Below are 15,362 nucleotides of genomic sequence, written 5' to 3'. Positions count from 1 at the left end.
TGTTTGGGTGCGGCCAAGATGACTCTGGCGGCTGCGTGGAAGTCCCCGTCTGCCCCTGCTCTTTCCTTGTGGCATGCCCGATTGTGGCGTCTGTTGAGCATGGAACGCCTCTCTGATATCTTCCTGGGGAATTTTAAAAATTTTACGTACAATTGGGGCTCGCTTGTAAGATTTCTGTCCCGAGGCTTACCTTCGGCCGTGTGTACGTCGACACTGCGGTCTCTTCATCTTTTCCAACTCTGAGTACGAGAATGTCTGCATAGCACTGTGTGATTGTTGGTCGCCGCCGCCGGGGGGAGGGTGATGGTGGGGAGGGTTGAGGGTGGAGGGATAGTTGGGGTAATCATCTTGTGTTCTTCCTTTCTTTCTTCTCTCTTTCGCTACAACTGGCTATGACTAGGGAGGGTTGCTGGACACTGGGCGAACTTGAGATGTTCCTTTGATCTACGGATACCTGTTCTGGACTAGATGCTGCACTGGGTGGATACTCCCCCGCTGCTTATCGGACTATTGTTGGCTACCTGTGAACTGTAGAGCCCTGTCGCCTTTTTTTTTTTTTTTTTTGCATGCACCCTCCCTATTTCTGCGCCCCCTGTGTGGGGTTGAGTGGCGGCATGTCGCCTGTCTTTCTCCTTTTTTCTGATTCCCCTCTTACTGTTCCCACCCCCTTTCCGTTTCAACTGATATTCTGCAAAATAAAAATTTTACAAAAAAAAAAAACACGGTCTCAATATTTGCCTAACATTTGAGAAATAATTTAACAGAGATGGAAAAAGGGTCGAAAGAGGTATTGTAACAATTAAGAAATTAATTTAATGTCGTTTTTACAAATAAAATTGGGCAGTCTAAAGAAACTGATCAGGGGAGGTTTATGTCCCAATCGGGGGTATAATTTAAAATTATACCACAATCTAGCAATGAGAATACCCTTCTTGCAAGATCCACCTTAAGGGTAATAGTCTGCCTAAGAAAACACTATGACTGAAGGGACGCAGAAGGAAGAGATTAATACAATATAATGTTAAATAATCTTCCTGTGTTCGCCTTACTCTACAATTGTATATTTAATATGGTTAATCCATACTAATATTATAAAGAGAGAGCTCAAACCTTTGAGGCGGGTAATCTCAGTAACCACAGCACCAATCACAACACCCAATACAGTGTTGGAAAGGGGAGTTGCAGCAGAAGGACATAGGCTATGCAGACGGGCACCATATTTTAATTAAAACATTTTTTTTTTTTGCAGAGTTTTATATAGCGCGAACTTGACCCGAACTGAATCAGGTATCAGAGCGCTTTACATAGCACCAGTTACGTTACATGAGGACACACATTCATTTTTGTTAGGCACAGGGAGATTAAGTGATTTGCCCAGAATCACAGGATGTTTGGCGTCGGTACCAAGACTCGAACCCAGATCCCCATGTCCGAGGTCGAGCGCCTTAGCCGTTAGGCCAACTCCTCTATACATTTAAAAGGTAAAAGAACCGTGCCAGCAAAGTAGTCCCTTGTGGGCATGTCCGCTTTGTGCTGTGGGCATGGGCTGGGGGCGTGACTAACACTGGGGGCGTGTGGTACGGCCATCACATCGTGGGCTGTGGGCGTGTGTTGGGGGCGTGACAAACGCTGGGGCGTGTGTCTGCCCTTCATGCCATGTGAGTTGTACATACAAGCGCCAATTACGTTGCTGCGCAGCATCAAGGGGCACGCTGGGAACGTGACACGCTGGGGGTGTGTGTCCAGCCTTCATGCCATGTGAACGCAATCGCGCCGCATCAAGGGGCACGCTGGGGGCGTGAGAAACGCTGGGGGCATGTGCTACGTTTCGCCCTTCATGCCATGTGGGTCGTACATTAATCAGAAGATGGTCTGGTGTGGCCGTGTGCTGGGGCGTGACAAACGCGTTCACCTGGAGGCCTGGTAAGTAACGTTACTGCAGCCTCTCCTGCGCGCTGTTACTGAACTCTCTCATTCAACGAAATTACATGCGCCTGCTACCATCAACCAGGGCTCTAGCTGGGCTCAGGCGGCGGATCAGTACACTAATTACACGTGCCTGATAACATCAACCAGGGCTGCAGCTGGGCCTCAAGCGGGGGAACACGTGCCTGCTAACATCAAACAGGCCTGCATCTGGGCCTCAAGCGGGGGAACACGCAAATGAGCATGTCTGCGGGGACAATTACTGCAGCCTCTCCTACTCGCTGTCACTCAACTCTCTCATTAAACGGATTTACCCGCGGCTGATACCTCTCTCATTCAATTACATTACCCGCTCCTGCTACCATCAACCAGGGCTGTAGCCGGGCTCAGGCAGCCGATCACTACACCAATTACACGCGCCTGCTAACATCAACCAGGGCTGCAGCTGGGCCTTCTCCATCCCTATTCTAATGAAACAAAAAATGTTGTCTACCGCGAGATTTTAAAATAAATTGCCCTTGCCAAATACACACATTACACACATTCTATTTCATACCCGGACAACGTCGGGACGGGCTGCTAGTATTTATATATTTTACTTTATTTTTCAAGCAATGTCTGATGACCAAACGTGTTAACAAAAACTACACCAAAATGAAATTGATCCGGTACCCAAGACGCCCATTTTGTCCCCATTATTCTATTCATATAACCAAATTCCTCTGAAATCTACAGGAATATATGTCAGATACATTTTATTCCCAGTAAAAGTATAAATATTTTTGCTTCGACGGCTAATTAATACATTCTATTTATCAATTCAGCTTAGATGATTGTCACATTTCACTGATACACGAGAAAGGCGAATTACATCAAATTACTGTTTGTGGTTTAAATGAGAGACTGAACCGTGAGTCGGTGTAGTGCGTTTGCATGTTTATGTGGGGTCTTTAGTACATACAATTTTTGAGCTGGTACATCTTTGCGTTGCTGCGTAGCCAACTGATTGCAAGATGCGCAGATTCCTTCATGACATCACCAAGCTGTCCTGTTAGTGTTAGCTGGCCCTCTCCGTCCATACGACTGGCTTCCACAAACATGATCTCCCCTCCTAAAGGCGTCCACGCTAATCCTATTGCCACCCCAGGTTGATTCAAACGTTGAGATACCTGCAACATATTAACAAAAAAAACATAGGACAACTATATCGTGTGCAGATTGCTCGATTAACAAAAACTATACTTACTATTATCATTGAACATATTCACATTCAAATATTCAAAACACTCCTATAATAGGGACTCCAATGATATGTGCCAGCAAAATGGCTCAGCGAACCATTCATATCTAGTACAATCTAATTTTCATGAGCAAGGCCAGGCCAGCTTTTTTCTTTTCAGGACAATAACAGTGAGTAAAACGTCCACTTGAACTACTGCAAAAGCCTTCATAGGCTTCTCCCATGAAATCACTCAATTAAAACTCCAAAGAAACCACAACTTTGCAACTTGTTTCTTGTTTGGTTTGAAGCAACATGATCATACCATACCAACACAGACATCCTTCTATTGGCTTCAAGTAAAGAAACTTTTAAAACTTTTGTCTTGTGCACAAGGCACTCCATGGGCCTTGACAAAAGTTCCTTGCCAATCTGTTTCTCTCATACCAGTTCGAGAGGAGGAGGGACGAGAGGTGAGGTTCGGGGGCGACCCTTTCCTTAAATGGCTATTTTGTAAAGGAAACTGTCATTATCCAAAAGTGGACACTACACCCTTATGCCCACAGAAGAAGACAGAAGAAGACGTGGTTAAGTATATGATGGGTAGACATTTCCGGCAATATTTAATTACAGTAAAATAATAAGTGGAGATGCATTCATGATGTAAGGTGAGATTATTTTATGCATATTCCATATTTCCTTGACTGTTGATTAGCCAGCCAACACGTGTTTCACCCCTTACGTTGTGTACAGGCCTGGGTCTTGTTCAAGGTGTGTTACAATAGGAACAACTCTTCATGTACTCTTGATCCAACTTTTACTATAGCTCTTAAAGTCAGAGGGGACAAACCGATCAATGAATATTGCAAATTCAGGAGATCCTTAAAGACCCACTTTTGAACCATAGCTTTAGGAGAGCCCATTTAGCTTCATAACTGAACCTCGGTCACCATTTTGATCCCACAGGCAAAGGTTATTCAAACTAAAGTCTTTGACCGCATTTATGGTCCTATTCAGATGAGTATATCCACCAGAAAAAAACACATAAGTTACTTACTTGTACACTGTAATTCTCTATCCAGTATTGGTGTACTTGATAGATTCACTTGCTTAGATCATCCCGGAGTCGAGCTATCAGTCTCATGGCAATTGTAGGAAGAATTAAAATGCTATTTTTTTTTTTTTAAAGCTTAAACATGCCACATTCATAGCCTTCTTACATCCTTTGAAAAGAACCAATCTTCAGCCAACAAGGCCACAGCTCAGAGACCACAAATCCCCTCAGTCTGCACCGTAAAAATTGGGTTATTAGTTAAAGGGCAGGGTGACTACCCACCTTAAGCAACAAACAAATCCTGTCAAGGTGAACTTTTAAAGTCACTAAAATAACCTGAGCTCAACCCCTGGTAGCTATGGCACAGAGCAGATCAGCTTAGCTTTGGGGTAATGTGTAAAGTATTTATGAAGTATTAAAACAGCAAAAGTCACAACACAACAAAATAAAAATCCCAAACCAATTAAAAAATAGATTACATTTTAATAAATAAAATGACACCAAATGCAATAAGTGGAACCGGCTATATGAATTCTCAACGTTTTAAATAAAAATATCACCAAAAACCATTACACGCCAACGGCTTACAACTGGTAGCGGTAGCTAGATGCAATTTCTAGCTGACTGCGCTGGACCGCCGCGGGTCGTTTGGAAGAGTTACCCTGGTAGTTGGTCTCAAAAATGGAAGTCCAAAATCTTTAGTGGGACATGGCTGCAGCCAAGGAGCTCTCCAAGAGGTCAAACAGCAGTCACTCTAAGTTTTGGTGAACTTGCTGGTTTTTGGCGAGAAAGCTTTGAGCGGGATGGAATTTTATGCCCAGGAAATGTACCTCACAGGTTGAATACTTTTGAGTCAAGATATCTATGTTCCGACTTAAGTCACTTTTTTAGAGCTCTGATTCCTCCAGCGGGGCAAAGCTGCAGGCTGTAGAAAGAGGAAGTGGTTTAAGGATCCAGGTAGAGTCTCAGCGAAGTAACTAACTTGGATTTACTGCTGCGCAAAAAATCCAAGGGGGAGAAAGCTGAATCTTCAGCCCAGTGGCAATGCACCTTGGTTGGATTGACTGGGTAAGTTTGTCCCATTCCTTCTGAGGATTTTGGAGCCATTACGTTTCTACGTCCCAGGTTTTCAAGGGTTGTAGAAGAAGTCCACTGAGTCAGGATTCGCTACAGCAGAGGCCAACAGTAGGGTTCAGGGCAGGTCCAGTTGAAAGTGGTCAGTTGTAAATCTTCAGGTAGGGTATCTTGGAGCTTGTTCTGTCCCTGTATCTTAAACAGGTCAGTGTTATGATCCTTAAGAGTCCGCATTTCTTTGTCCTGGGTACACGAGAGAGCTTCGCAGGTCCAGGAGTGTTCTGAGGAGTATAATGGGGATGCCACATTTATGCTTGGCACCAGCTTGTGGGTGCTGCTAACTCCTCTCCCCCTCTAACAAATGAGGTAAGAGTTCCCAGCGGTTACCCAACTCACTGCCGCAGCATTTCCTTTGTGCCCTACTGCAAAAAATCTCACAGTACCATTCTCTGCCTAAATCCAAGATGGTGAAACCCACTCCCCTTGTGCAGAAATTGCGTTCCCACCCAGAAGATATGACCAGGGAATTGAGAAAATCCTTCTCTGGGGTCACTTCAACCCAACTCTGAGGACATCACCCTACCAATTGGGATTAGTGTCCGCTTGACTGTGGAAACAAGAAGGGGCTTGTGTAGATGTCACCTGACATCTGCATGTTACAGGAAGGCACTTTGAAGTTTTCAAGTTCCTGGGAACAGCCCAAATGGTTATCTTGCCAGAGGAACAAAAACACCTTCCAACACCCAGGAGGTTGCTTCAGTTCGAGGAGCAGTTTTCACCCCTCATTCTGGGCTTGAGCACGTAGCGGCCTGAAGCTGGATTCTAGTGCAATTAGCTGTCAGAGGCTTTAGGAAAGTAAAAGGCAACTTTCTGAAAGTACCTTCTCTAAAATATTTATTAAAAATCTGACTTCACTAGTGAATTGGACTGTAAAGAAATATTACAAAGAGTCCAAGAACAACATTTTTAGTTGTAATATCACATTGAAGATATCATTATTACATTTAATAGCGCATCCCAGTGTTTCTCTATTGAACAGCCATCCTTGCTAGAGTGAATATAGCTTTTAGGTGCTAGCCACTGCAAGGAGTTTAACATTATATTTCCACATGTTCTACTTTTAAATATCATGCAGCCTGCCTTATGGTCTATAAGGCATACTTAGGGGCGATTTATTATTGATTAAAAGGACGGGTTAGACCAATTAAAAGGGTCTAATATGACGGGTCCAACTGCAGTTAAAAACGGTTTCAGTCAGGCTACATTGTTAGGCCTGAAAGTGTGTTTACACAGAACTAAGGTGGATGGCACAATAGGTGCTGCAGTCAACTTGGCATTTAACAACTTACCGGCCCTGACTTAAAGGTAAGTTATATATACACCAATCAGGGTTAAGCTAATTCAACCAAGTGAAGAGAGAGGCAGCACAGGCATTGTACTGCTGTTAGCAGGTGTAAAGTGCACAGAGTTCGAAAGTCGGCAAAAACAGATAGAGCAAAAATATGGAGATACACCACACAAAAGATGGTATTTTTCTCAGATTTCTCTGCACAAGTGTCAGAGTAATGTATTTTAGATGTGAGCTGACTAGAGGAGGATAGAGGGTCACATGTGAGTTGATGAAAGATACCATTACTGCAGAAATACAGTGTACAAGAAACTTATTTTTCTACTGTACTGGATCTTTCATAGACCCACATGCTTGAAACAGAATAGTAAGCAGTAGTCAAAAATAACAAGTTACCTTCGGTAACGCATTATCTGGTAGAGACAATATCTAGCTGAATATTCCGTAACTTTGAATTTCCCAGGCGCCAGGCAGGATCCGGAAACATTTGCTTGAGCAATACTCTTTGTGCGCCCCGTGGGTTGCTCCGCGTGACGTCGTCGTCATTTGTTATGGCGTCGGGGTAACCTATATAGGTGCTCTCCAGGTGCGTGGACATCAGTACTTCTAGTTTTATCCACACCAGAAGTGCAGAGTCACGAGGTAACTTGAGTAAATGTGTGTAAACTAGGGCCCTGAAAAAGGGAGTAACCCTAGCCCTAACAGAATCAGTCCGCAAAGCCTAGAGGCATGGGTGGGCCTGTAAGGAATCTGGAGCTAGATATTGTCTCTACCAGATAATGTGTTACTGAAGTTAAGTAACTTGTTCATCTGATAGAGACTCCTATCTGAAGATTTCTTACCTTGAAATTAGATACCCAAGCCATACTCTCTTGGCAGAGGGTTGCGGACCAAATCCTCACACTAGGAAGTCCTGCAGGACCGGAACGAGCAACATTCCTATCCCTGCAGACCTGACTGCCCATGCAGTAGTGCTTGGCAAACATAGGCAAAGATGCCCACTTTGCTGCCTGACAGATGTCAATTACTGGGACAGCCCAAGCCAAGGCCATAGTAGTATCCTTTCCCCGGGTGGAATGGGCAATCAATCCCTCAAGGGGCTGCTTCTTAGCCAGGGCATAGCAGGTCTTAATGCAGACAAGGACCCAGCGAGAGACGGTCCTTCTCTGCACTGCCCAACCCTTCTTAGCTCTCAAGTTCCCCACAAAGAGTTGGTCCTCCAGTCTGAACTCTTGTGCGGTCAAGGTAGAACAACAATGCTCTTTTTGGATCCAGAGGGTGGAGACAACCCTCTTCCTGAGAGGGATGCGGGGAGCAAAGAAGGTGAGTAGCGTGATAGACTGACCCAGATGGAATGGGTCACCACCTTCGGCAAAAACTAACCGCGGGTGCAAAGCACCACTTTGTCTGGAAAAGACATCATGCAGGGAAGCGTACAAGATGGCGCCTGCAACTCACTTACCCTCCGGGCAGATGCTATCGCCACTAGAAAGGCGGTCTTCATCGTAAGCAGCCAGGAGGGACAACTGTGCAGAGGCTCAAAAGACCCCCACATAAGAAACCTGAGGACAAAATTAAGGTCCCACTGTGGCATAACAAAAGGGCGAGGGCGGAAACAAGTGAGCCAGCCCCTTCAAAAACCTATTTACAATTGGAAACCTAAAGAGAAAGGGTTGGTCTGGCAGCCGCAAAAAATGCGGATAGAGCAGAAAGATACCCTTAAGAGTACCCAAAGCTCTGTCCTGATGGGTAAGGTTAGTATTAATAGAAGAACAGTGGAAAGAGAAACAGAAAGAGCGTCAATAGACCTTTCTGTACAGTATAATACAAACGTCTGCTAACGGCAGGCGCATTCCGTCCTAGCGGAGGGCCGCCTGGCCACCAATATAATGCTGCATACTTCAGGAGACCACTCGACAAAGGGCCCACGACCCCACCCCGCTTTGCTTGTTGTAGTACCACACAGTGGTGGTGTTGTCTGTGAACACCTGCACTAAAGGAAGAAATACCTTCAATGCCAACCGAATCGCCTGAAATTCCAACAAATTGATGTGGAGCCCCAACCTCACTGGAGGCCAGTGTCCCCCTATCTCCACCTCTCCCAGATGGCCGCTCCATACCAGAAGTGACGCATCTGTCACAACTGTGCGATCTGGTTGGGGAAGGGAGAGGGGTCTGCCATTGAGCGGTTCGTTAACCACCACTGCAGTTCTCTTGCAGTTCTTTAGGAAATCTGTACCACGTTGGTGAGATTTCCCCGATGCTGGCCCACTGGAACTTTAGGTCCCACTGCAGAGCCTACATATGCCACCTGGGTGTGAGTGTTTGATTGGTTCAGATGCTCCGTCCATCACCACCCCCTTTTGTACCGCTTTGGCCGCCATAAGTGTGGCAGGGTATGCTCAGACGTGAGTCCCTTGCTCACTTTGCCACTGGATTCAAGCAAGCCAGGCTGAAGACGGCTGGAATGCCAGAAACCGGTCCTCGGAAGCTTGTTTCCGGTCCAGGGAAGGCATGGCTTGGCAGTTCGGGCTGGACTGTTCCCATGAGGCACAGGGTCAGACTGATTTGCATATAGCCATGTCTGAACTGGGGTGGCAGAGTGGGCTAAAGGACGGTGATGGATCAAACCCAGATATTTTGACTGGGTGTGAGTGTTTGATTGGTTCAGATGCTCCGTCCATCACCACCCCCTTTTGTACCGCTTTGGCCGCCATAAGTGTGGCAGGGTATGCTCAGACGTGAGTCCCTTGCTCACTTTGCCACTGGATTCAAGCAAGCCGGGCTGAAGACAGCTGGAATGCTAGATACCGGTCCTCGGAAGCTTGTTTCCGGTCCAGGGAAGGCATGGCTTGGCAGTTCGGGCTGGACTGTTCCCATGAGGCACAGGGTCAGACTGATTTGCATATAGCCATGTCTGAACTGAGGTGGCAGAGTGGGCTAAAGAACGGTGATGGATCAAACCCAGATCTTTTGACTGGGTGTGAGTGTTTGATTGGTTCAGATGCTCCGTCCATCACCACCCGCTTTTGTACCGCTTTGGCCACCATAAGTGTGGCAGGGTATGCTCAGACGTGAGTCCCTTGCTCACTTTGCCACTGGATTCAAGCAAGCCGGAATGAAGACAGCTGGAATGCCAGACACCGGTCCTCGGAAGCTTGTTTCCGGTCCAGGGAAGGCATGGCTTGGCAGTTCGGGCTGGACTGTTCCCATGAGGCACAGGGTCAGACTGATTTGCATATAGCCATGTCTGAACTGGGGTGGCAGAGTGGGCTAAAGAACGGTGATGGATCAAACCCAGATCTTTTGACTGGGTGTGAGTGTTTGATTGGTTCAGATGCTCCGTCCATCACCATCCCCTTTTGTACCGCTTTGGCCGCCATAAGTGTGGCAGGGTATGCTCAGACGTGAGTCCCTTGCTCACTTTGCCACTGGATTCAAGCAAGCCGGGCTGAAGACAGCTGGAATGCCAGATACCGGTCCTCGGAAGCTTGTTTCCGGTCCAGGGAAGGCATGGCTTGGCAGTTCGGGCTGGACTGTTCCCATGAGGCACAGGGTCAGACTGATTTGCATATAGCCATGTCTGAACTGAGGTGGCAGAGTGGGCTAAAGAACGGTGATGGATCAAACCCAGATCTTTTGACTGGGTGTGAGTGTTTGATTGGTTCAGATGCTCCGTCCATCACCACCCGCTTTTGTACCGCTTTGGCCACCATAAGTGTGGCAGGGTATGCTCAGACGTGAGTCCCTTGCTCACTTTGCCACTGGATTCAAGCAAGCCGGGATGAAGACGGCTGGAATGCCAGAAACCGGTCCTCGGAAGCTTGTTTCCGGTCCAGGGAAGGCATGGCTTGGCAGTTCGGGCTGGACTGTTCCCATGAGGCACAGGGTCAGACTGATTTGCATATAGCCATGTCTGAACTGGGGTGGCAGAGTGGGCTAAAGAACGGTGATGGATCAAACCCAGATCTTTTGACTGGGTGTGAGTGTTTGATTGGTTCAGATGCTCCGTCCATCACCACCCCCTTTTGTACCTACATATGCCACCTGGCATGCTTTACCAACAGGATTCAGGAGGACATCCGGTTCAACAACCTCAGTCTCACCGAAATTCAGGATACAGGCTGAAACATCGGAATCATAACCTGAATATCCTGGACTCGCTGCTCCGGAGGATAGATCCAAAACTGCACTGTATCCAGAACAGCTCTGATGAAAGGGAGCACCTGAAAAGGAGTAAGGTGTGACTTCGGCACATTTATAGAGAACCCCAGCGAAAGCAGGAGGTTTGCCATATTCTGAAGGTGGCAGACAACAGCCTGGGGCGAAGGCGCTTTCAACAGCCAGTCGTAGAGGTACGGGAAGACTGACACCCCTAACCTGCGCAGATATGGTGCGACCACCACCATCACCTTGGTGAACACCCGAGGGGCAATGGTAAGGCCAAACGGGAGCACTGTAAACTGAAAGTACTTGTGGCCTACTTTGAACCACAGGTAACGCCTGTGGCCCGGCAGGACGGGGATGTGAAAATACGCATCTTGCAGATCCAGCGCTACCATCCAGTCTTCTTGATCCAGCGCAGACAAAACCTGAGCTAAAGTAAGCACCTTGAACTTCTCCTTCTTGAGGAAGAAATTGACGGTCTAATGATCTAAAAATGGGCTGCAACCCTTTATTCTTTTTCAGAATCAGAAAGTAGCGGGAATAACAGCCACTGCCTACTTCTGAATCCAGGACCCTCTCTATAGCTCCCTTGGCCAGGAGAGCAGTAACTTCCTCTTGGAGCAATTTTAAAAGAACCTCCGCCAGCCAACGGTCTCAATGGCACGACTGGCGCTGTCCCGGATTCGAGATTGGATCCTAGAGGCCCCACTGGCGCCATGGGGGGCCTCTAGGATCCAATCCCGAATCCGGGATGGCTTCAGTCGTGCCATTGAGACCGTCCCTGACGTCGGACCTAAAGTCGGTGTCTTGGGGCTGCTGGTGCCCATCGCAGGCTCCAACCCCATTCTTATCCCTGACGACACAGAGCCGGAACATCGTCGCTCGACGCAGATTCCGACATCAATAGAACTCAGGGGTTCTCTGTCGCCTGAACAAGTTGATGATGTTTTAGGCACAGGATAGGGTCTATGGACCCTTTAGAACACCAGGATGTTTCTTCAGAGGAGATGGACCAGTATGGGGATCTTGGGGAGGCCAGTGGACTGGACACTTCCCCAGATACTGGCATGCTCTCTCCACCAACTGTGGCTATGGAGGAGGGGGCATCTTATGCCATGGTGGTCAAAAGGGCAGCAGAGGTACTCTGACTGGAGTTGCCCTCTATGCAGGTCAGGACTAATCTCCTGACCAAAGTGCTTCCCTGGGGCTTCCACCTCTGAACCCCTTTTGCCCATCAATAAGGCTCTTACAGATGTACTTCTAGGCACATGGTCCAAGCCTAGCACAGGGGCTTCTGTGAATAGGGCAATTGCATGCCCCCATCACCCAGCTCCAGGCTATCCAAAGTTCCTCTGCCAACAACCCACCCTTTAAAGCTTGTAGGTGCAGGGTTCTACACCCAGGGCGCGTTCCCTTGCACTCCTCTGGATAGGAAATTCAAGAGGCTGATATCACCTGGGAAGAAGATGTTTTCTTCCTCCAGCCTGGCTTTGCGGTCAGTGAATACCACATGCTTATCGGCCTGTTTCTCCCATTTCCTTTGGGCGACGGTTGCGCATGTGCTGCCACAAGTCCCAGAGGAGGCCCGGGTTGTGCTCTCTCAGGCAGTTAAGGACGGGAGAGATGCAGCAAAATTCACCATAAGGTGTGGCCTTTGCACAACTGATTAGCTGGTCAGAGCGATTTCATCGACAGTGGCTTTGTGGCGCCTCGCTTGGCTTGGAACAACTGGCTTTTTGGGTGATGTCCAGGCAAACTTATTGGACATGCTGTTTGATGGAACCCATCTTTTTGGGGACAAGAAATTCTCGGCCCTAGAGCTTTTCAAGGGCTCTTGAACTATGGCCAGATACTTGGGCCTCTCTTCTACACCTTGTGGTCAGTCTAGTTTTTGCACCTTTCATGGCAATGGAAGGGGGTTCCAGCCGGGTCAGCCCAATACCAAGCCATGTACTGCGCAGACTTCCCAAGATATGCGGGGATGTGCACACGGTTCATTCCGCCCTAGGAATGAAAGCGAGAAGTCATCGGCCACCCTGCCCTCGGAAGCCACAGCCTCCAAGCACTTATAGTCTGACTCTGCAAGACCACATCACTAGTTGGTGGGAGAATCCATCACCCTCTCCCCCAGTGGAGGCCCATAACATTGGACAAGTGGGTCTTGTATATCAGTCAGGAGGGCTATTCTCTGCCTTTTCTTTCTTTTCATCCTCCCATCCCGTCAAATCAAGAATGGCTGGCGGAGGTTCATTTAAAATTGCTCCAAGAGGAAGTTACAGCTCTCCTGGCCAAGGGAGCTATAGAGAGGGTCCTGGATTCAGAAGTAGGTAGTGGCTGTTATTCCTGCTACTTTCTGATTCTGAAACAGAATAAAGGGTTGCAACCCATTTTTAGATCATCAGACCGTCAATTTCTTCCTCAAGAAGGAGAAGTTCAAGATGCTTACTTTAGCTCAGGTTTTGTCTGCCCTGGATCAAGAAGACTGGATGGTAGCGCTGGATCTGCAAGATGCGTATTTTCACATCCCCATCCTGCCGGGCCACAGGCGTTACCTGTGGTTTAATGTAGGTCACAAGCACTCGAATTCGATGGGGCCCCTTCTGACCCCAGGGGGGCCGAGGGCTTACCAGAGGGATCAGCCCATTAAAATAGCAGCGCATGGCCTCATAAAAAAGTTTTAATTTAGCGGGCCACTCACGGTCCTGGAAAGGAAGTGAGGTGCAAAGGCAACCCTGGCACCGGCTATGCAGAACATTGCCTAGACCGTCGGTGCTCCTTACCTTTTTTGTTGAAGGACGACAGTCGAGGCAAAGATGAAGTCCGCTTGGACTTCTTCTTGTACCTCTTCCCCAAGAGTCCCGATGACCTCGAGGGGTACGAAGAGGACTTGGGGCTCTGGGAGCGTTCTCCCGACCTACTCTTCTCCGATCGGCACTTCAGCGGAGTCTGGCTGGATAGTGTCGACTGCCGAACCACAAGGAGCTTCCTAGCCTGCTCCTGCAAGGCCTTCAGAGCCATGGCCCGACAGTCTGAGCACAACTTCGAGTCGTGTTCACACTGAGACACCAATGACAGACAAGGTGGAGGTCAGTTAAGGACATGGCGTGGTGTCAGGCGCCACACGGTTTAAACCCTGTCTTCCTCGAGGACATCCTTGCACATGAGGGAAAAATAACGGAGTCGACAAAAAGTCAAAAAAGGCATGTCAAAAAGCAACAAAGGGGAAGCTCTTCTCGGATCGGCGCTTAACTTGTGCGGAAGGCAAAGAACTGACATCCGGGTACCAGGGTGGCACCTATATAGGTGACCGCGATATCACAACCAACGCTAACGACGCCGTCACGTGGAGCCGAATGGAGTTACCCGACAGCACACGCAAGGGGTATTGCTCGAGCAAACGTTTCCGCATACAGCCTGTCCCCAGGGGAATTCAAAGGTAAGAAATCTGAAACTGGAAGGGTAAACATCCTTTACAACGAAACTTTCTCCACGCAGTACCTTTACAACGCAGGATTAACAACGCAAGTCGTTACAACGACTTGCGCTGGAGGGCGCTGTAGGATAGGGAATGGTTTAATTTACTATCCAAAACCTTCCCTACTATCCATGGGGACTGGAGTTGGAATAGTAAATTAAACTATTCACTATCCAGCGCCCCCCAACGCAAGTCGTTGTAACGACTTGCGTTGTAAAACCTGCGTTATAAAGGCATGCGTGGAAAAAGCATGCGTTGTAACGACATACATCCACACACGCAAGGGGTATTGCTCGAGCAAACGTTTCCGCATACAACCATATAAAAAAAAACATTTAGAGGACGGTGGGAAACAGGCATGCAATGGTTTAGACTCACCTTAATGGAAAATAACTAGCTGTCCCACTGCTGCAGCATTCCTTAGTGTTAAATCAAGGCAGTAGTGTTGAGTAAACATAGGTCTGTTCTTCCATGTCGCTACCGTAAAGATGTTGGGTTAAAGAACACCAGCAAACAGGGCCGTGAATGTGGAAATACTTCTTGTGCAATGCCCTTTAATTTTTCCATCTATAAACATCCGGCCTTCTAATGTCAGAACACTATGGCCACTTGAACCTAGTGTGCATTCTGCTTAGAGAAAGTATGTCCCTTCCTAAAAGGGACATAAGCTACCCATAGCTAATCAGATTTCCTAAGTCTCTCTCTCATTAGGATGAAGTCTTGGTTATTTTAAAATTGCATGAATTGTCCTTTGATGGTAAAATCCTGAATTTCGTTAACTGAGAATGTTAATGCCAGCAATAAATCAACCGTCCAGGATAATTATTTCAAGTCTGCTTCATGTATAGGTTTGAAGGGACTTTTCATTAGTTGAGAAAGTACCATGTTTAGTTGCAGCAAGAAAGTGGATTATAGTGTTGATGGGTGATTGCCCACCTCAAGGAATATTAATAACACTAACTTGTCAGGGTGAACCCCAAACTCACTAACCTAACCTCAGCTCAACCCTCTGGTAGCTATAGCACAGAGCAGACAGGGTTAACTCAGGCCAATGTGTAAAGTATTTATGCAGTACCACAATAGTGATAAAGTCAAAATA

At 47.4% G+C, this 15,362-nt stretch overlaps 1 protein-coding gene across 1 annotated transcript in view; it reads right to left on the bottom strand.

Annotated features, from left to right (window-relative positions):
* LONP2 (lon peptidase 2, peroxisomal) overlaps positions 1-15,362 on the bottom strand; it is a 796,271-nt gene that overhangs the window by 150,131 nt on the left and 630,778 nt on the right. Inside the window, exon 13 of the mRNA XM_078670264.1 lies at positions 2,888-3,095. Coding sequence (XP_078526390.1) covers positions 2,888-3,095 — 208 coding nt within the window. The remainder of the gene's footprint in view (positions 1-2,887; positions 3,096-15,362) is intronic.

The sequence above is a fragment of the Lissotriton helveticus genome, chromosome 12, assembly GCF_964261635.1.
Source record: "Lissotriton helveticus chromosome 12, aLisHel1.1, whole genome shotgun sequence".
Lineage (NCBI taxonomy): Eukaryota > Metazoa > Chordata > Amphibia > Caudata > Salamandridae > Lissotriton > Lissotriton helveticus.
This window is presented reverse-complemented; position numbering and strand designations above follow the sequence as displayed.